This window comes from Ursus maritimus, unplaced genomic scaffold (genome assembly GCF_017311325.1).
Source record: "Ursus maritimus isolate PB19 unplaced genomic scaffold, ASM1731132v1 scaffold_36, whole genome shotgun sequence".
NCBI classification, from domain to species: Eukaryota; Metazoa; Chordata; class Mammalia; order Carnivora; family Ursidae; genus Ursus; species Ursus maritimus.
Genome location: NW_024426230.1, coordinates 15,002,243 through 15,025,767, shown reverse-complemented (window position 1 = coordinate 15,025,767; position 23,525 = coordinate 15,002,243). Strand labels below are relative to the sequence as shown.

The 23,525-nt window shown below is 33.6% G+C and overlaps 1 protein-coding gene across 6 annotated transcripts in view; it reads right to left on the bottom strand.

Annotated features, from left to right (window-relative positions):
- Positions 1-23,525, bottom strand: part of MIA2 (MIA SH3 domain ER export factor 2) — an 80,192-nt gene that overhangs the window by 16,957 nt on the left and 39,710 nt on the right. For 3 of the 6 annotated variants that reach the window (XM_008693831.2, XM_008693822.2, XM_008693817.2), the window contains exons 9-20: positions 22,085-22,207; positions 20,297-20,402; positions 18,043-18,089; positions 17,184-17,274; positions 15,513-15,651; positions 13,019-13,120; positions 11,785-11,845; positions 11,233-11,268; positions 7,855-7,922; positions 6,447-6,529; positions 4,680-4,808; positions 618-776 (exon numbers count right to left, since the gene is read on the bottom strand). In XM_008693831.2, coding sequence (XP_008692053.1) covers positions 618-776; positions 4,680-4,808; positions 6,447-6,529; positions 7,855-7,922; positions 11,233-11,268; positions 11,785-11,845; positions 13,019-13,120; positions 15,513-15,651; positions 17,184-17,274; positions 18,043-18,089; positions 20,297-20,402; positions 22,085-22,207 — 1,144 coding nt within the window. Of the gene's footprint in view, positions 1-617; positions 777-4,679; positions 4,809-6,446; positions 6,530-7,854; positions 7,923-11,232; positions 11,269-11,784; positions 11,846-13,018; positions 13,121-15,512; positions 15,652-17,183; positions 17,275-18,042; positions 18,090-20,284; positions 20,403-22,084; positions 22,208-23,525 lie in introns of all 6 variants that reach the window. The other 3 variants (XM_040620856.1, XM_008693835.2, XM_040620855.1) reach the window with 2 other exon arrangements.

Genomic DNA, 23,525 nt, shown 5'->3' with positions numbered 1-23,525 from the left:
AAAAAAAAACAAAAACAAAAAAAACCCCCAAAACACAACATTCCCTAAAAGATGGAAAGCTAAATTCTTGGAAAGGTATGCTAAGATGATGATGGAGATTTTTTCACTTTCCTAATTACACACTTCTCTATTGTTTAGATTTTTTAAAATATTTATTTATTTATTTGAGAGATAGAGCAGGGAGGAGGAGCAGACAGAAAGGGAAAGAGAATCTTAAGCAGACTTTGTGCTGACCGTGGAGCCCAATGCGGGGCTCAATCGCACAACCTTGAGATCACGACCTGAGCCCAAACCGAGAGTCTGATGCTTAACTGACTGCACCACCCAGGCACCCCACAATTGTTTGTACTTTCTAAAATAAACATGTATTACTTCTATGAGCAACAAAAACAATAAAAATATTCCATAGGAGGGTTGGAGGGGAGCAAAGCAGATTTCTGTAACATGAACAATTACCCCTAATTATTAAGTTTGGAAATTTATGTTACTGTTGTTTTCTAATACATATCACAGTTTTTCTTAAGACAGGACATACATGTACTCCTCTTTTCTTCCATTCCTCTATGTTGCACAGCCTGGTTGCCTTTCATATATAAATAATTATACTCTTTCCATACCTGGTGGAGGGACCATCACCCTACGATCCTGCTCCCATGGAGGTGAAAGGGACCCAGTGTCAGAAGGTGCTCTATGAGCATCGGGTAACCTGTCACAGCTTGATTCTCCTCTTTCATTGGTACTCTGGTAGTCCAGAGGATTCCCTGGGCCTCTTGAGCCTAGTTAAAGAAAAAAATACAATTCTGTTTTATCTAAAAAAGTATTATAAGACCTATCAGCAAACGAAATCCAGGCAGCTTTTAAAAAGTGAGAACAATCAGATTCCACCAGTCTCCCTAAGACACATTCGACTACAATTCTATCCTACCAAAGCCTAGGACAAAGTCTAAGACAATGAGAAAATAATAATTTTGCCATGTGTATAAACAACTGCCTATTAAAGTCATTTATAAATATTATCACCATCATCATTTATACATAAAATCAGTGGCTAAATTGTGAATTATAAATTCTAAGTCTGAAAAACAGGAGTATAAAGTGAACTGCAAAGTAAAGATTTCTATACTAGATAGAATAAAATAATTACAAAATGAGATTTTTGTTGCTTACACTAATATGCCAATAGTCAAAAAGAGCATGATTCTTTTAAAACAGTCATCTTAGGCGCTATATACCTTTTTCAATAATTCTACAACTACTCACAGTATTTTTTAGAACAACTCTTTTAAAAATGTACTCAGATTAACTTAAAAGCCACTCAAGAAACTGCATCTCAATGTTGAAACAGGACACTACTTCTGTCCAAAAATGATTTTAACCAGTCTGATTACAAACTTTATACCCACCAGATAAATTTGGCTTTAAAGGGCTTTTAGGAATTTCTGAATATCAAATTCACCTTCAAAAAGAGCTCACAACTCTGAAGGCAAGTCTAAAACAAGAGTTTCAAAAACAACAGCACTGTTGGAATAAACACTTAGAACAAGGTAACACTCATTTGGATAAGAAAATCAGCATGCTTACATTTATAAAAGAAGATCATCATTATAAAGTTCCCTTCTTATGACCACAAAAAGGACAGCACCTCAATTAACAACATATTCAATTAAAATGGAAAGAACAAATACAAAAATTTTTAAACATTAAATAACAGAATATGTTAATACTTCACTTATCTGTCACCGAGGGGAGAATAAGGTCTTCTCAAAATTATATTGCCCAGAAAACAAAAGCTTTTTCCTTTCAAGGAATAGCTTTTATTAAAAAACAAACAAACAAAAAACACTTTTTAACAGAAATGTTTCTAAAATGTCTCCCACATTTCAGTACACCTTTAAGAGACTAAAATCAATTTGAGATTTTCTTGGTAACTTGCTCAAATCAGTATAAGAATTCTTATTATATAAATATAAACAATCTTTTCAATTTTTTTCTATCTACTCCCTTTGTACCATCAGGAGGTAAACTGACATATATTCAGAAGGTCAACTATCTCTTTTCCTTATAGTTGTATATTCTGTTAACTTCCCAAATCTTTCCTTCTAGCTTGTTCATCCTTCTAATAAGTTCATTAGAAGAAAAAGGCTGGGAAAGCAGAAAATTAAATTGGTAAACAAATGTGCAAGAGTCAATAGGCTGAGTTCATCTAGAGTGAAGCACAGACCTTTAAAGGAGACAGTCAAAGGCCTTCTCTTGACTGCTTCCTTTCAGAGGACCAAAGCACAGGCCAACTGACTACCAAGTGAAAAATTACAAACTTGAAAATGCTAGATGTTAAAATTTTCATTCAGACCAAAAGCTACATGAAATTTACTCTAAAAAGAAATTATTTTCCTTATACTCCATCTTATTTGAACATATATCTCATTCAAACTTTCAAATTTAAAAAGATAATAAAAGGAAGGAAAAGGGCACTCACTCGTCGTCCTTCTTTGGTGGGTCATAGGAACTTTTACTTCAAAGCAACTCCTTTAAGACCTACTGATAACTTACCTAAAACTTCTGTAGCTTTTCTAACAAATAGCAAAACACCCTTGCAAATAATCTAAACACATCATTTCTTGAAAGTAATTAAAAAGGAGAGGAAAGTAATTTGAACAGGAGAGGAGAAATCAAAGGTAATTTTTACTTATTCCAAATATTTAATTGACTACAAGCAATCCTTGACTTATGTTATTTCACTACCAGTGATTCACATTTGCAGTTTAGCCAATTATACCCTTATTTCTAGGGCACTGTTTTTCAGATTGCTTGGCTGCAACCCAATGTGGTGCATGAAATTAACTTACTCTTAATCAGCAATTTTTTTTAATGAAATGGAAGAGAAATGAATAGAAAATATCAGAAAGCAACAAAAATAGTAAGGATAGTACTATTTCATGTAAATGGTTTCTATTACATTTATGTTGGTGTGTAACAGGACATGATATAAAATATATTTCCTATTTTCAGATCAAGGTAAAAAATCAGGGGGAAAATGAATTTCAAAGCATTTAGAGCACACGTGTGAATTTCAAAATTAGTCCCCTTCCTGGGGCGCCTGGGTGGCACAGCGGTTAAGCGTCTGCCTTCGGCTCAGGGCGTGATCCCGGCGTTATGGGATCGAGCCCCACATCAGGCTCCTCCGCTATGAGCCTGCTTCTTCCTCTCCCACTCCCCCTGCTTGTGTTCCCTCTCTCGCTGGCTGTCTCTACCTCTGTCAAATAAATGAATAAAATATTTAAAAAAACAAAACAAAATTAGTCCCCTTCCTAAAGTGCTCAAGGCAAAGCTCTCCCAGGGCTCCAAGTGTCAGTCTGCAACTCACTCTTTCCCTAGGAGTTTTCAGTTCAAAGCCGACACAAGCAAAGATTCTCTCTGAAATGTCTCCAGGCTGTGGGCTGAATCAGCAGTGGGACTGGGAGGTAGGAGAGACCAGCACTAAGTGTACCAAACTGAGGATAAGGAAAGAATATGTAAGTAGGAAATGGGCAAAGGGAGAATATCCCGTAACCATAAAATAGGAAATACATTTTCTCATTCTTTGAAGGCAATCCCAAAGAAAGAGCTCCAAAAATATTTAAAATAATGGCAGCTTCAACAGGGAAGTACAGCCTCCGTGAGAGACTATTTTGGTAAGTACTATCCGTTTCAATATACGAGTTTTGGTAAGTTGGGTTTAGTTAGGTGTTTTGACTTATTCCCATTACTTTATCTTCCTATCTCAGACTCAACATGCTAAAATGACTAATAAAAGGGTGGGGGGATGGGGTCACAAGACTGATGAAGAATGCTATCAGTTCTTATACAACACAGACTTGGGGCTAAAAACCTAATTTTGATTTGGGGGTAAACAGTGCTCTCTATATCTTTGCATTTTGACACAATTCAAGAGAAAATTTTAAAGCAACCTGACAAAGTGATCAAAGTATGGTAAAAGATCAAAAGAGGAAGACTCTAGGTACATAGGTAGCACCAGGGTGAGCGATGATCAAGTAAATGCAAAAAGGCCAAGAGCTAATGCATAGGCTTGAAATAGCTGCTGAAATTCTCAAAAACCCATACAGGGTAACAAAGCAAACAATCTTGGGTCAGTTTCTCAAAGTATTAACAGATCACTTAAGTCTCCTTTAAGGCTCCCATCAAAACTCTGCCTACAAGATAGTATTTCTGAATTACTCCACTCTTTAAAAAGAAGGTTCTTTCTTTCACTTTCTGATTTTCTACAATAAAAAGATCATGATAATGAAGTAAAAAAAGATTACAGAAATTCTACATTTTAATAATGTTCATTAAAATACAATTTTATGCTGTTAGATTGTTATTTTACTTTATGTATTCTTTATAAAGTGCTATATTATGTAGTATAATATATAGTTTTTAAGAAGTCAAATGATTTAAAGAGATATACATCAAGTGCCTGATGAAAATGTAACCTATCATAACCCTGTTTCTAAGAGAAAAATATATTAAAATTAGATATCACAGAGCTCCTTTTCCAAACAAAAGTAACCCACAATAAGTGCAAGGAATGCCTGTATTTTCCAAAGGTTTATTTTTAAAGATCATTTTAAAGATAAGTTGAGATGAAAATATAAAATAAGGAAGAAATCTAGAGTAATAAAGATGTTTAAACAATATACCTCTTCCTCCTCCCCCTGGAAGCAAAGGTGAGAGTCTGAGTGGACCCTCCAACAAAGTTGGAGGGGAGAGAAAAGCTCTCGTTTCAGATGAAGGTCGACCCAATGGTGAGGGACCATATGGGGAATGCTCTGGAATAATTAAAACAGCATATTTAAATTCATAGTTTCAATTAGCTACACTATAGATCAGAATTCCATTTCAACAATTTCCATCAGGTCACCCTATTGCCAATTTAAGTTTAATCCACATCCTGAATACTAACTATGCCTTGGGTTTTGCTAATATGGGATAGAATTAAATATGGAACCCTGTGTTTTTAAAGTCTATCTACCAAATGGATATTGTAGTCAATAAAAACATCATCCTCTCGGTAACTAATACCCTTAAATAACCATAAAGTATAAAGCAAAGGATAATGGTGCTATTTTAGGGGTATAAGAGGATTTGGGGGCTATGAAGTTTGTTTGGTTTTGCTTTTAATGGTAGTATGCTTCCAGATATTTCAGCTGGTGAGGGTTGTAATATAGTAGGGCTCAGTTTAAATTAGAGTCAGAGAGGCTGTGTTGGGCCATGAACTATTTGAGTAAAGCTCAGATTTTGAAAAGCAGAAATGCAAAATCCTCTGAAGCATCAGAAATTACTTTTGATTCATTGCCACTGAAAATTCAGATTACATTTATTCATCAAATAAATCACTTTATAAACCATATAACCAAGAGCCCTATCATTTTACAAACTTCACCACTCCCAAGTAACGATTATGCTTCGAAAGACCAAAAATCAACAACATCAAAAAACAAGCTTAAGTACCACCAAAGTAATACTTTTTAAACATGTTAAATTTTATTATGTATCTTATATAATAGTCGAATGCAGTTACAACAAAAGATCAAAGCATTATTTAATCTTTCTGAAACTTCTGCATTAGGTTCAGAAGATAATTCCTTCTGCATAATTCCCACCACTCCAAACTTTATTACTATATGAAATTAATAATAATCTGCTATTTTGTTAAATGTAAAAATAGACTTTTATTTTAATGAAATTAGACTCTCAAAAGTGATTTTTATACCTTCAAAACAGTTATTAAAATGGGATTCCACCTACATAAAGATACCTTTATTTTCATTGCCTTAGATGCTTAATTCCAATTCAACCAAAAATTATTGTGAAAAATTTAAACTATTTGGAAAAATATGAGATCATTAAAATGCTAACTCATTAATGAGTGGACAAAATATTAAATACATCTTCCAAAGAACTACCCCTCTCTTGAGGTAAGTAAACAATCAAAGCTCAGATTATTAATGTTTTCCCACCTTAACTGATAACTTTAAAATAATTAAAGACAACTGTTCTAATTCTTGTTTTTATAATTCAAGCAAATTCCAAATAACAGTGGATATGCAAACAGTCACAATGTTATTCCATTTAAGCATTCCTTATTCATTCTCCCCCAAAACAATTATTGAGTACCTTACTATGTGCCAAGCACTTTGCTTTTCAAGGAGTTCAATGCACTAAATAGATGTCATCTTACAAATGCTCACTGAGAAATGGAGGCAGCAATTATTTACATTATTGCTAGGGCAACAAAACTCAGAAACTTGGGAGATTGTAAGAGAAGTCAAATTAGAATCCTGGCTCCAAAATCTAAAATATTTATAAATAATAGTATTAATTTACACTAATATAAAAGGTATGTGCAATATATACATATATATATATATGTATTTTAAATGAGGGTTTAAAAAAAAAAAGACTACCTCTGCCAAATGCTGTATTTGGAACATCAAGTGCATAACGATCTTTTTCTAAAAGTTCAAATTTAAACTCAGTTTCAGTTAATCTGCAAATAAAGAACAAACATCTCTAAGTTACTCATCCAAGAAAAGCACCCACATTTCAAGAAAAATGCCACTACCAAGAACAAGGTACTCTTCAGTACCTCAATATCTACATAGAAGAAACAATTATTCTGATGAGTACTATATGTAATTGTCGAATAACTATATTGTACACCTGAAACTAAAATAACGCTATGTGTTAGCTACACTGGAATTAAAATTTATAAAAGAAACCCAAACAAATAAATATTCTGACCAAAACACCTTTCTATAACCCCACTACTTATTTTGGGGTAACAGGCTTCTTTTTGCCTAGTGATAGTGATGTTTTGTTGAAGTTTGAAATTGCTTTGTTTTGTTCTGTTTTCAAAACTAAACTACAGTGAATATTATCACAGAACCCAAATTTTAGAAATAGCAGGGCCTTCCAAGGTCAACCAGTTCAAATCTATCATTTTACAATCAAGCAAACTGAGCTAAAAGTTCACATGATTTATTCAAAATGAAAGTGCAATGATTAAAACACAGGGCTCCTAGCTCTGAGTCATGTCTGCTTACCATTATAATGTTACCCACAATTCCAACCATAACATAAAATAGGAATCCAGTGAACTCATCCTATTTTACTCCTAAACCTTTTATCTGAAAAATGTGACATTTTAAAAGAATCTTATTTCTAGTTTTTGATCATTGGATCTGAAATAAAACATTTAATCATGTAGTTTTAATTTCAGAGTAGAAAAGACAAGCAAAAAGACTAAACCAACATTGGATAATGTTAATAGTACATCCTGGGAAGAAATTTTAACACCTGGGAAGACTATTACAATCCTCCTAGGAAAGTATTTCTCTTCACTTTAATTATACATTGTAAACTTTTATTCTCTCTTTCATTTTATTATTGTAAGGCAATGTCATCCAATATAAGAAAACCAGAGAATGAGAGAAACAATAAATATTTATTCTACCCATTCATCTACCAAAAGACGCCAGTACTCTGATAATTACTACATCAGAGATTTGTCCTTTTTATTTCCATCCCTTGTAATCACCTTCTTCCTACTCTGGCTTAAAAAAAATTTTTTTTTAAGTTATGCTTCTTACAGGAGAATATGTGAACAGTTTACTTCTGTTAAAATAACTTCTCTAAGACTGTTTCAAACAAAAAACCTAGTAACTTATAGTAAAACTAATAAATATTTCTCCACCAGATATGCTGGATTCACTGCAAATTTTGTTTATCTCTATAAAAGTATTACATAATAAATAACAATTAAAAATAAAGTACTAACTAAAAGCTTTAAAGTGTTCCCACAAAGATACTTACTTTTGTCTATTGTGAGCATTTTCTTTCCTTAAATCATTAAGATTTCTTTCAGCAGTCCGAGCTGCCAACTTAAAGAAAATAATACCTTTTTTTAATCTTTTTTTGAAAATACATTTTAAAAATAACGCATACAAACGTAAAATGAAAGACAAGTATTCATAAATATCACAATCACTTAAGCATCCATTTCAGAAACTCAGTGTAAAAAAATTTTAATTTAGGGAATTTTTAAAAAGGGAATGAGTTTCCTATAACCAGAAGACATGAGTCTCAGGCTGCAGTTTGATCATGCACTCCCCAATGAATGTCGTTATCTAGATGTGAAGTTAAGGATTAGCACTATTTGGTGCTGTAAATATCCAAATAACATGACAAAAGCAATGTAAGAGCACCCAAGCTTAGGGTGATGGGAATGGAGACTCAGAATCATTAGGCATGGGTATGCTGTTTATAATATCATAGATAGCCATCTCTGGAGAGAAATCACTATCATTCTATGAAACCGTAAAGGTCTATAACAGTTTCACAGCATGCCCATACAGGCCATTTTTTTAAGTGGCTGAATATAATCAAAGCATCCAGCATGTCTGTTAAGTGCACAGCACTGTAAAAATCAATTCCTATAGTCTTTTACATTTGGTGAGTGTAATTTTTATTTATTAAAAGGTTAGAAAATCAGAGTACATTACAAAATAAGCTTACACTTATAATAAATACCAAGAACATACAATATTCCTAAACAGTTTGTGGGCAAAGGTTAAACGTGTATGGAATACTGCATGTTTCCCAGTCATTCTGTGAACTCTCCAGTTAAGCAGCAGTCTGGAACATTAGCCAAACTAATGCAATCCACTTGGGCAAGCGTATTTATCATATAAAGGTAGGCAAATTAACTCAATCTATAAGTTTTTACAAGTAAAAAGAACTATGAAATGTATTCACTTAAAATTATGAACTACACATTAAAACTGACACTAACTGGCCAAAGGATAAAGTATGTTAAATATTCACACACACACACACACACAAAACATAGCTTAACCGTATTTTAGCATTCATTATCAAAAAGATTCCACGTATAAATCATTTTCTAACATATAACCATATAATCAATTTTATACTAATAAAAAAGAATATTATACTATAACAATTTGTTAATAAAATACCAATTCATTTAATAATACAGAACCAAAACTACTTCCAAATGTTTTCTACACATTTAGAATAACCTATTTACTCTTAATTATAAGGCACAAAACAATGCGAAGTTAATAAGTCAAAACTGAATTCTACTATGATTATAGTGCTATCAATATGAAAGACCTAGCTACAAAAAATAAATGCACTGATGCTAAATGATTACAGGCTTTTGAAAAGCTTACACTTCAAAGGTTAGGAAAAACTGTAGTTTCAATGAACAAGCACACTGTATTCCGATATTAAATACTTAGAATACACAAAAAAGCATTCTATTAAGTTCAGCTATTAAGGGAAAAGAAACAGTCCCTATCTTAAGAAGCTTAAATCTGTGGTAAGGACAACTATAAATGACCACAGTACTTGTCACAGAACACATAAAAACAAAGTATTATGCGAGTTCAAAGGAAGAAAAGATTAAATCTAATGGGATGGAGCAAAGAAGTGCTCAAAGGAAAAAGTAACATCTGAAATTATGAAATCATAACAGCAAAAAAAAGTGGAAACAATGGAAACATTTATCAAATGGGAAAGGTTAATATAAATTATAAAATATTCATAGAAAAATATCTACAATATATTAAGTAAAGAAAACAATATAAAACAGTAATATACAGTATGTTTTCATTTTTTAAAACATACATGTAATTTATGTCTAAATATATTTTTTTAGGTATAGAATAAATGAAAGTGATATTGCTGATTACTTCTTTGTATCTCTTCTATATAATCTGAACTTTTTATTCATAAGTATTTTAAGTAATTTTCAGTAATTATTTTTATAAAATCTAAAAAAAAATCTCCATTTTGAGGGGTGCCTGGGTGGCTCAGTTGGTTAAGCGTCTGCCTTCAGCTCAGGTCATGTTCCCAGATCCTGGGATGGAGCCCTACACATCAGGCTCCCTGATCAGTGGGCGGTCTGCTTCTCCCTCTCCCTCGTCCCTCCCCCTGCTCATACGTGCACTCTCTCTCTCTTTCTCTCTCAAAAAATAAATGAAGTCTTTTTTTAGAAATCTTCATATTAAGACATAAAGGGTATTTTTTGCATTTTTTAAAGATTTTATTTATTTGACAGAGAGAGAGAAAGCACAAGCAGGGGGAGAGGCAAGCAGAGGGAGAGGGAGAAGCAGACTCCCCACTGGTCAGAGAACCTGAGTGGTGAAAAAGACTAAATTCATCTCCGAGCCCAGGTGAATTCAATAACAAATCTTCACTTGAGCCCTCGACACAAAATCTGAGAAATGGGAAGAGCCTTGACATTCAACATGTCCAATTCTCAACCTATGCTGGAATCTCCACTCCAAGAAATATCCACATCTAAGATGTATCTCCCAAGCTTCAGGACAACAGTGTAATAACAGTTAACATGTACTGGGTGCTTACTATGTGTCAGGCACCTGGCTAATAGCCTTACATGAGTTCTCTTATTCATTCATCATAATAACTTTATGAAATAGGTACTACTGATATATCTATCTTTCCTTACAGGTAAGGAAACAATAGTTGTTGTTGTTACAGGTGATGGAACCAGGATACCAACCATGACAGGCTGACTCCAGACTCCATGTGTTCACCCACTGTGCAAACTGTCTTCCCTTGAAGACTCCTAGGACAAGTCCTACAAACGTCAGCTGTTACAACAGTTCTACATTTTTAGACGGATAATTCCTACAATTAGTAAAACCTGCAACCTTATCACTCCCTCACACAGTCCTCCTCTGGAGCACTGACATGCCATTTCTCACAATGACCTTTTCCTTGATGTATATCAAGTAATTCAACACTGACAATTACTTGATAGCCGAATTATGTAACTTTTACAACTAGAAGAGGCTTTCAGTATCAGTTCAATCTGTTGTTTTTACAAATGAGTAAAGAGGCCCAGTAATTTTAAGTAATTTGTCCAGGGCCCTCAAACAATTAATCCATGAACATTATGTCACCTCCCCCGAACAGAGTATAAGCTCCTTGCAAAGTAAAAGCAAAGAGAGAAAAATCAGATTTTGTGAATAACTGTGATGTAACAAAGCATTTAGTTCATAACGAACATAATTTCGCTAACAGTAAAGTTAAAAGAAATTGATTTATTTAATACTACCTTAATTTACAGTGTGCAAGTGTACCTTTTAAACTGCTCATTTAAATTAGGAAACAATGCGACAAAGAGAATTTAATACTTACCCAATTATCATGTGCCTTTTTCTCATGGGCAATAATCTGAAAAAGAAATTCATTAAAATACTACTGATTTCCTTAGTAAAAAATTTCACATCTACCACTATGAATTAGTACACAACTCATAAACTCAAAAATAACTCAAGCATCTCTAAAAAGTAACATTTTTAAAGCAAATTTTCATATACATATTTATTTTATTACAACCTTAAAACAAAAATTGAATGAATTTTTGTCTAGTAAATTTGTTTTATGCAATAATCAACTACAATGAGTTACCAACTAAGAGATAATTAGCCCAAGTGAATATGAGACCCCAATGCAGATATATGTTTATTTATTTATTCAATCCACATTCCCAAAGAAGCAGGAGACATGGCAATTTTAAACAAGTCCCTTATTCCAAAACCTTGGCTCCCTATAAATGTCCCACAGACATGTGCAAAACCTCAAGAGAGGTGTACAACTATCAAGTAACTATACTCCTACATCAAAATAGAGATACCAATTCAAACAAATCATAATTGTTTTAATTTATACACACACACACAGACATACCTGCCCTTGGTAAGAATGAATGGTTCTCTCCAATTCTTCTTCAAGATCTTTGGCTCGCTTTCTATAAAAAATAATCAGTATACTATTAACATGTACTAAGAAATGACAGGATACACTGTGTCTACTGAAAATATCAATTAAAACACCTGGAGTGCTTTGTTTAATATAAAAATAACTCCAGAATTCCACACATTAATCACCTTAAAGAGGTTCTAAAGCAGTATATTTTCCTTGATATAATTTTAACATTAGTTGTGCTTTAAGACTGCTATCACTTGGGTTTACCTAAACCAAAGGTCGTGCAAGGATTTATATGGTATATTGGTTTGTTTTTATTTATGTATTTATTTATTTATTTTTTAAAGATTTTATTTATTTATTTGACAGAGATTGAGACAGCCAGCGAGAGAGGGAACACAAGCAGGGGGAGTGGGAGAGGAAGAAGCAGGCTCATAGCGGAGGAGCCTGATGTGGGGCTCGATCCCAGAACGCCGGGATCACGCCCTGAGCCGAAGGCAGACGCCCAACCGCTGTGCCACCCAGGCGCCCCTGTTTTTATTTTTAAGAAGCATGAACTTAGAAGACTTATTCAGATGTCTGTAATCTTTACAGAATTCTAGGAAATTAAGCATCTGTGTGAAATAAGATGCAACTTATTACCTATACACAACTAGTAAGATAATTTCTTCTTTTAGATAAAACCCAAGCTTACTCTTCCTAATACAAAATGAAGTATCAGAACTATTTGGGACACTGCTAAATCTTGCCCCTTATTTTCTCTAGGTTTTCTATTATTTCCATGGAACTAATAACAAGTGAACCAAGGAAAAAACTAGACATATAAACACTTCTTCAGACTTAGCTGTGGCTCACTCTTTTTGAGGCATACTTCTCGAATTCCTTAATATTGTATACATTCTTCCCCATTTGAACCAAAGAGGAAAGACCTTGAAATTAATGGCTATTCATGAATTTCTTCACATTAACATAAAATAGGATTTCCCATGTTCAAATACAACTAATGTGAGGGATTTAAAATCATACACACTGAAAGGAAGACATTTTTTCCTTCTTATATTTTCTGTGTAATTCCATAATAGCAAGATATCCAAATGAAAAATGATCAGAAAAATGTTGGGTTTATTTTTTTTGGTTGCTTTATTATTTTTTCTGGTATTAGGTTTTTGGATACCCTCCCCAGCTCAAAAAGAAAGGGGTAAAATATATTCAATACCTGTAGGTCTCCAGCTCTTCAGCTGCATGACTCATCTTCTCATCTGCTTTGGAAAGTTTCTCCTCTTTCTCTAGTCGGTAATTTTCCTCTACTGTTAATTTCCTTTAAACAAAAAGTGTTGGTTTTTTTTTACAGTATGTATAAGATAATCAAATACGTCTTTTCAATTATATGGCAACTGGTGCTTCCCATAAAGCAATTTGCATAATACCACTAAAAACATCACATGCAAGAGAAAAAGTACCTGCGTAAATACTCCTGGTGTGGAACTTAATATTATAAACTGAAATTACAAACCATCTTGTCTAATTTAGTACTAGCAATATAAAAGTTTTAAGAGTTTTCTATAAGACTTTATCAGAAAAATAAGACCAAAGATAAATATTAGTAAAAATTATCGTGAGTATATATTATTTATCAAGACTCCAAAGACTGATTGAAGTATACACCTTGGCAATGACAGAGCTTAATAAATCCCCCAGCATCCTAATGGCAATGTAATGTTGGTATTTTCTAGCACTTTCCAAATACATAGAAAAGAATCTCATTCCCATTAGTTATGTTCTATGAAGTCACCACAAATCCTAAATTGGCAAACACTGAACCAGTGCTCTTCAGGGAAGCAGAACTAGGTTTCTGTATGCTCTAGTGACAGCATTTTCATCTACCAGTCAATACATAACCCTGTTTTATGTGTGTTGGTTTAAAGATACCTTAGTTAACATCTACTGTTGGTTTATTAATAATGAACTCATGGTCAACAGCATTATAACCCACATCTGAACAAAGCTTATCTGACAATGTACTGTTCTATTAGACACACCACAGCCTTCTTGCACTTAGGAACACTAATGGCACTTTAGCAAATAGCTGGGGGCCATTTTAAACAGCTAAATCACCAATAACAGCACAAAAATGTGGCAACTACATCTAATGCAAAAAGGACACCTATTTACAAAATGAGAGCTAAAATACAAAGGCAGACTGGGAACGTGCACATTGGGCAATTCACATTTTTTGCCATTCTGTGCATGTCTAAGAATGACCACTACAGCTCTATGAGTACTGATTGGTTTGGGGTTAAAAGTAAGTTTTCACAAGTAGGTAAATCTGCAAATACGGAAACTATGAATAATGAAGATCAACTGTAATAAGTTTCATTACAGGGGCTGGAGATTACATTAATTAAATCAAGTTATATTTTATTTCCTTTTATGATGAAAAATATGTCCTATAGTGGTATTTGAAAATCTGGAGTCTTCAGACAAGTATCTTAACAGTCTTCTGTGTATCTATGCATTTAGGCATCAGTATACACATGCACAGAATCTTTCACTCTATTATATAAAGGTACTAAACATATTTACTCATATATTCAACAAATGTTTATTGAGTAACTACCATGTACCAGACAGAGTATTAGGCACCAGAAATACAGACGAAAAGAGAATAAAGTAATTCCCTCATGGAGTTTACATTTAATGTTGGGAAAATTTAAAAAAAAAGGACAATCATTCATCAGAGGACTATAAAACCTGTAAAGAAAAATGAACCACGATGAGGGGATAGAGAATTGTAGGTATTATCTTAGTTAAGGTAACCAGGGAAAGATTCTTTGAAGCAACATTTGAACCTAGACCCAAATGAAATGAAGGATATGGGGCGCCTGGGTGGCACAGCGGTTAAGCATCTGCCTTCGGCTCAGGGCGTGATCCCGGCGTTATGAGATCAAGCCCCACATCAGGCTCCTCTGCTATGAGCCTGCTTCTCCCTCTCCCACTCCCCCTGCTTGTGTTCCCTCTCTCGCTGGCTGTCTCTATCTCTGTCAAATAAATAAAATCTTTAAAAAAAAAAAAAAAAAGAAAGAAATGAAGGATATAACCTTATACAGGGGAATACCAGTCCAAGGCAGAAAGAGCAAGTGCAAAAGGCCCTGAGGTACAGATGTGCTTGGCATGCTAAAGATCATCAAGAAGGCCAGTGCGCTGGTGGGCAATGAAGGGGAAAAAAAAAAAAAATGAATAAGCTAAAATTAAAGGCCAAACCAGGAAAAGAAAAAAAAAAAAGAGGTAGCCAACGGTCAGATCTTGTAGGCCATATAAAAGCTTTGGATTAAATTCTAATGTTACATGAAGGCACTTGGAGTTTGCAAACAAGACACTGACAATACCCATAACTTATGTTTTAGAAGGGTCATGCCACTGGAAACAACTGCTCAGGAAGCTAAGTGGAAAGAGACTACTCATGAGGCTGCCGCAATAAACCAGGCACTAACTGATGATGGTTTAGATGAGAGTCAAAGTAGGGAGGTAGTGAAAAATGGTCAGATGCGGAAGAACAGTATTTCAAGATCAAATAACTTCCTTAAAAATGAACTGATGAAATATTACCCAATCATAATTGACCACTCTGAATATCACATAAGCTGAATATGCACTATTTTTAATCTATTTTACTTGCAATGCAGTGAAGTTATCAGTATAATTTTTATTACCTGTGAAGTGTCATCTCATTTTCTTGATATAATTCGGTCATTACTTTAAGTTTCTGCTGAAGCTTTTGAGTCTCGCTTTCAAATTGTGTATTTTCTGATTGCAAAGATGCTTGTTTAGTCTGGAGATTTTTAATACATTCTATAGAAAATTTTTAAGAATTACAATTAAAGGAGTAATATTGAGATGCACATTAGCATTTCATAATGATTAAAATTACCAAAAATAAATTATTAATAAAGGAAATTCTTTCCAACAACAGAAAATATACATTTTATTCACCCTAAATGCTTTAATATTTTAACTAAAGAACTAGATAAACTATTATAATTTTTTTATTACTCCAAGATTTCCCAAAACCTTCAATATTCTAATTCCAGCATCTAATTTTCAATTAAGGTCCCAAAAACCAGTAAAATTCTCAAGAAGATTATGGAGATGAGAGTTCTGAAGGGAAATATTTTAGTTCAACATTTCCTGTGGGCACGTGGGTGGCTCAGTCGGTTAAGTGTCTGCCTTTGGCTCAGGTCATGATCTCAGGATGCTGGGATCAAGTCCCTTGTCTGGCTCCCTGCTCTGGCCTACTTCTCCTTCTCTCTTCCCCTCCCCCGCCTCATGCCCTCACTCGAGGGTGCCCTTGCTCTTGCTCGTTCTTTCCCTCTCTCTCTCTCTCTGTCTCACAAAAATAAATAAAATCTTAAAAAAAAAAAAAATTCCCGTGAAACTACTTCCACATGATGAACAATGCTTATTTTTATCTAGTAAAAAGTTTATGGGTTAATACTTCTAGCCAGCCCTTCTTTTAAGCAAAATTTAGATATATGTTATAAGTCAGGCCAGAAATTTCGATCGTCTGGTAAGAAATGATAGAAAATCATCCTAGCTTAATTCAGATCAAGATTGGAGAGAAAAATATCAGTTTTAGCTTGTTTCAAATGCTAACCCACCTAAAAAAATTATCTATAAAACAAAAATTAACAATTCTAAGTAATTATGAGTGCTAGATAATTAGGGCATTGATTGTTTTTAAAAACCTCATTTCTCTTCCAACATCATAACTCCACCTCTGAACTCCTCTAAGACTGAGATGCTATCTCCCAAAACATGTGTATAAATCATCACCACAAGTCTTTTTTTAAGTATATAATTATTCATCTATTAATTAATCATATATATCAAAAGGAAAGTTTAAAGTAAATACGCTAACATTAAATGAGTTTAATGTGCACACCTGTCTTTCCATAGAAATTTTTAAACCTACATCGGAAGAAATCTGCTGACCTAGCCTTTAAGATAATGCCAAGAACAGTCATTTAACAGACATTAATCCTGGATATCATCTCTGGTAAAACTGGATCACAGAGATGATCTTTTAAAAGTTAAGTTTTAATTTGCTACTTTTTAACATCTAAAACTGTATCACAATATAACACTGAAATTCAAAGGTAAATGTGGTTTTATATGTTTATTTAAATAATTTCATTATTGTTATTTCATATGAATATGGAGGAAGCTGATAATCAGGCTTTACCACCAACAACAAAAAACTCAGTACTAATTTTTCACAAATCAGAAACAAAAGTAAAAGTTAAAAACACAATCATATTGGACCTTTGCATAATTGATTCAATTAGTAGTACAATTCTGTATAAGGAATTATATAGATAACCCACCTGTAAGCTCTTCTTTTATCTTATCTACTTCAGATAATTGAATGTAAATTTGGTTTCTTTCTCCTTCCAGGGTTTTTAAAGAAGTATTTAACTTCAGAGAATGGAAGAAGGAATAAAGCAACATTAATCAGTTATACCAAAAAAGGAAAAACAAAAAAATTCAATATACCATCCCAACCTTTTGAAGTTCTTTTATTATTTTGATGAAATTATCATCTAGAATGCATTAACCAACAATGCAGCTTCCATCTTGAAAAGTTAACAGTCTTCAGTAGTTATAAGTGTCAGAACAGAGACAGAGAAGATCGATGACTAATCCTTAAAAAGTGGCTATTTTCATTCTGTTTACTTTCAACACAGAAGCTTTAATTAAAGCAACCTTCAAACTACATTACCAAGACTTCACACAGTTCAATCAAGATCAAGAGACCACTACTACAATGGAAAAGAGAGGGATAAACCAGAAGAAACTGAACGTAGCATTTACTTCTTAAATTAGTATAGGGGGCAATAGGAATAGGAAAATACTCAGACCAGAGGAAGAAGAATGCTCAAAGACAGAAATATGAGAGAAAATATACTAAATATTTTTAATATATTCCTTATCCAAAAACATTAGCGCAAACCTTAAAAATTTGTATTATGATAATTCTAAAAATTAACAATATGAATTTCTAAAGTTATTATTAAAAAGAAAAAAGCAATTGATAAAGAAATTCTGATCACTTTTGAAAATCTGGATTGCTTCTATGGTGGTGACTATAAAATAGACCTTTAAAATAATTACTAAGGACAGACAGGTTTAATCCAAGTTCTATTTCCTTCTCTATATTCTTTATATTTATGAACTAATACAAACCTTAGCAGCATGAATCAGCTTCTTCAAAGCTCCTTTTGGTTGATCATCTATAGAAAAAACAAAAAACAATAAATTGGGAAAACAGTGCCATGCCACAACAGATACCAAATGATTTTATTAATTCATGCAACGAGAGCCGAATAATCCCTCTTCCTGCTACAATAAGGAATTTGATATAAGGCAGGACGGCCTTGGACATGCTCCCAAGAAGCTAAACAATAAAGCACTGGAAGTACCATAATTTCAAGTAACGAGGTTCTTCACTACTCATTCCAAGAACAAAATTGTAGTAAGAATTTGGTATTCACCTAAATACAGTCCACAGTCTTGACTATTCTTGGAATCTTTCAGCATACAAAATGTAAGTGCAATTATACTCCAAAGTAAAATAACATTAAACAAGTGTGCATTTTCTCATTACAAAAGGAATTGCTTCTTGTAAGATAAAGCAGAAGTGAAAAAGTACAAACAGAACACATGTGTTCACTTTAGGAATGCAGCTTTCTTCCAGTGCACTGATGTTATCACCAAAGAAATTTCTAAAAAAAATATTCATACCTTCTGTTCCTTAATAAATTTGTTAATTATGCAGAGGGTAGAGGGAGAAAAAAGAGACAGGACACAAAAGTCAGAAGAGCTACCACTGGGAGAAACTAGTAAAAGATACACAAAACCCTTCTATACTCTTTTTGGAACTTCCAATGAATCTCTAATTATGTCACCAAAAAATTATTTTTTCAAGTCAAAGGAACTGGTTTGAAAATACAGTGAGCAGTTATAATGAACCTCACTCCTGCCTGAGTTTCCAGACCGCAACCAGCAGTGGTGATAACGAATTGGGATGGACAGGATTAAAGTACCAAGCCATCTACTTAAAACAAACAAACAAAAACAGTATCCTAAAGGTATTCATCTATATAACATTCATTTTTTAAACTACCCACCCATCCATCAGATTAGCTGACATGACCGGGAAAAACAGGCATTGAAATTATTATGATGCAACGTGAAAATTGCTGTAACAAAGATGTACAATATATAAAAAGAACAAGGAGGAAAGAAGCTATAAGTCTGTCTGAGGAGTTGGGAGAAAGATTTACTGAAGAGGCAGTATTCCAACTGAAGCTCAACAATAAGGGATGGCGAGAGAGGGACAGAGAATTAGAGACAAGATGAAGAAGATGTGCCAAAACAGAATTGTATAAAGAACATGGTGCACACAAAGAACAAATAATCCAATCAAGAAATGGGCAGAAGACATGAACAGACATTTTTCCAAAGAAGACATCCAAATGGCCAACAAACACATGAAAAAATGCTCGACATCACTCGGCATCAGGGAAACACAAATCAAAACCACAATGAGATACCACCTCACACCTGTCAGAATGGCTAAAATTAACAAGTCAGGAAACAACAGATTTTAGCAAGGATCGGAGAAAGGGAAACCCTCTTACACTATTGGTGGGAATGCAAACTAGTGCAGCCACTCTGGAAAACAGTATGGAGGTTCCTCAAAAAGTTGAAAATAGAGCTAATCTACGAACAATACCTGCACTACTTTTGGGGTATTTACCCCAAAGATACAAATGTAGTGATCTGAAGGGGCATCTGCACCCCAATGTTTATAGCACCAACATCCACAATAGCCAAACTATGGAAAGAGCCCAGATGTCCATCGACAGATGAATGGATAAAGAAAATGTGGTTAATACACACACACACACACACACACACACACACACACACTGGAATACTACTCAGCCATCAAAAAAATGAAATCTTGCCATTTGCAATGACATAGGTGGAACTAGAGGGTATCATGCTAAGCAAAATAAGTCAATCAGAGACAACAGAGGATCGTAGGGGAAGAGAGGATAAAATAAAACAAGACGAAATCAGAGAGGGAGACAAACCTTAAGGGACTCTTAATCATAGGAAACAAACTGAAGGTTGCTGGAGGAGAGGGGGTGGAAGGATGGGGTAACTGGGTGATGGACATTAAGGAGCGCACATGATGTAATGAGCGCTGGGTATTACATAAGACTAATGAATCACTGACCTCTACCTCTGAAACTAATAATGCATTATATGTTAATTAACTGAATTTAAATTAGAAAAAAAAAGAAACCTTGAAAGCCAAAAAAAATTTTAAAAAAGACCATGGTGCACATAGGGAACTAAAAGAAAATACAAGAGACTCATCATTTTTAGCAAAAGAGGATGAATCATGACTTAATACCCAACTGCATACCATTTTCTGATTCACTCATTTCCAATTCCAAGTTATCATCGTTTGTTATTTCTTCTTCCAGCACAGCAGCCCAATCTTTCATCTTTATCAAGCGTTCAGTCAGAGACTTGACATTTAGTAAAAAAGAGAAAAAAGAGAAAGAGGGTAATGCCTTTTGCTAATTGATTTACAACTTCTGAATGTGCAGTCACAGTTTAAAATCAATCTACCTAGGTAACAATACATAAGCTCTTATTCACCAGCTGATATTAAGATGTGTAAATACTCTGAAAAGCTGTAACACTTATTGACTATTAAATTCTACAAGTTAAAAACCAAACCTGTTTATTCCTAAATCAAATACAATACTTGATAATGGTCCATTTTTGCTAAATATATCGCATGACTCTAAAGTAACAAGACATCTTCTTATAGGACTTCTTCATATGCCACAAATAAAAGTGGCCAATAACATGAGAGCAAATTTTGTGTGAGGTCAAACAAATCTGCAAGTGAGACATATGATATATAAAAAGATCACAGATTTTATAGATCTGATTTTTTCAAGTAAATGACTACCTGTGGAGTTCAACTGAAATAAAGGAAAAAAATTATAAAACAGAATCTAAATTGGTACATTAGAGGTTTTCCAACAGTACTTTTTGAATTTTCCCCAATAAAGAAAGATTTTCCAGTACTATAGGTAATAAAATGACTGTGCCATGTATTTCTGTGGAAGGACCCACCTAAAAGCCCATTCTGCTCTGTAATTTCTACCCTTCAATCTCTTTCCTCTTGAGAGTTCCAGGCACAAATAACATGGCTTACAACTTTGACTGAGCTTGAGATTAGCATCTCATTCTTGTTCTGTTTAGGAAGAATCCCAAGTTCTTTAGTAGGGTAAGTTTAGGGAGAAAAATAAAACAATGTCCCAAATTAAGAATACAACTCCTAAAGCTGGAATCTTAAAAACATTCTTAGTAATAACATAAAGAGCATAAATATATAGGTTTCAAGATGGCAACCTCCACTTAACTGTGCAGATTACAGAATATTAGTTTTATATCTTATTACTTGATACTCACACCTGAGTATCTGTTTGCAGCTTGAAATCATAAGATTTAAAAGAGCAGGCAAGAAAGGGCTAGGATAAGGCAAACCAGGAGTAGGAAAAAGTGAACAAATTCTACAATAATATCAATTATTATATTCCTATTAGAGTCAAGTTGCAATTAGACTTATTTTTGAAAAATATTCATCTCCGTGATAGTACATACACCAGCTAATCTAGGAATTACAGATATCCAGCCAATACATATAACTTCATCTGTCCAATTTCTAAAATTCTTTCCAACTTATCAATAGAAACAGATGGCAGTCTAAAGACAAAGGTAAAATCCACTATTCTTTTTCCTTCTTCATTAAATACCTAGGATAAAATACAGAGCAAAAGAGGAAAAGGACATACAGAATACTGACTGATAAATATATATATATGTAACATATATTATATATTACTAAATATCAATAATATATATTATAAATATATAATATATAATTAATATACATTATTACATAATACATAATGTAATATATAATATAGGTTACAAATCTGTAAGTCTTCAAGGAGCATTTGGGAGCAAGAATGACAATACTGGTACAAATTAAAATGAATGCCAAAGAAGTACACATGCTCAAATTTGACCAAATAATTATAAAAATAAAAGTTGCTAAGATAAAAATTTTCAAATTTCAGAATTAGTACAAAATTCCAGCTGACTCAGGCACTAAAACCGGAGGGCCACTTACCTTGATCTGACTTTCTTTATCACACAGAACTTGTTCTGCATGTACTTTGGAGTCTTCAAATGTTATTTTCTGTTTATTAAGTTGATTCACTTGTTCTTTCCATTCTTCAGCTTCTTGTAAAAGCTAAAATTCAAACGCCACCAAAAAAAAGCAACTCATTATTTTTCATACTTATGTGTAGAGAAATTTATTTATATGTTTAGATGTATCATTAATAGATATTACACAACACAATGTGTTGCTGAGAAGGAAAGTGGGGAGGGATGAAGGAAGGAAAGAAGGGAATGAAGGGCAGGCTCCTGTTTTCAAAGAATTTTCAAGAAGGATAATGTAAAATAAGGGACACTTAAAACTTAAACACTGTTCAACTGATTTACATAATAAACTCACAGCAAATAAAAGGCTTTTTGAGACATACATATATGTTAGATTTGCTCATTTCTTACCATCCCTCAAGTCCTATATTTTTTTTAAATCATGTGCTGTTTTGTAGTTAAGATAACTAAACTTCCAGAGACACCATTAAACTGAAATAGATCAAATTCTGCATAAACAATCTTTTACTGTATATACTTTTATAGGAAACACTTTTTGAACATGAAACAAAAGGTAAGGATTGTTGTAAAACACAGACTTGAATACATAATACTTACAAGCTTCAAAAATCCAAAAATAACACAAAATCTAAAAACAAACAAGTACTAAAAAGAAATTCTTATAACATATGCAACAGATTAATAACCTTAACATGCAAAAAGCTCTTAGAAGTCAATAAGAAAAATGGGAAAAGAAAAATGGGGAAAAAATGAATGAGCAAGCAATTCACAAAAGAAATGGCCCATATAAATATGAAAGAAAAGTCCAAATTTATGAAATCTTTAAAACTCAATTCTATCAAACAGTAATTTTTGGATTTCTCTGCAAAACTAAGGCTTCATCAGTATATTTCCTAGCACAAGAAACTAAATTTTTTCTATGCATGTATAACAGAATTAAGAGGATACCGACAGATTAAAAACAAATGAGGACTGAAGACAAAATTTTGAATTTTGTGATTAGGTGGACTCTAGTGAATTACTAAAGAAACTACATACCCAGGGGTGCCTGGGTGGCTCAGTCAGTTAGACATCTGCCTTTGGCTTGGGTCATGATCCCAGGGTCCCGGGATGGAGCTCCTCACAGGGCTCCCTGCTCAGCAGGGAGTCTGCTTCTCCCTCTCCATCTGCCCCTCCCCTTGCTCATACTTGCTCTCTCTCACTCACTCTCTCTCTCTCAAATAAATAAGTAAAAATCTGAAAAATAAAAAAATAAAAAATTGCATACCCAGCATGCAGCTTAAGAAGTTAGGGAAGGAGTGTATTAGAACATGGCATCAGGGAATATAGAATAGTTTATTTCAAGAACTTTAGTGATTAAAAAGGAGTTAGAAGAAAGCAGGTGT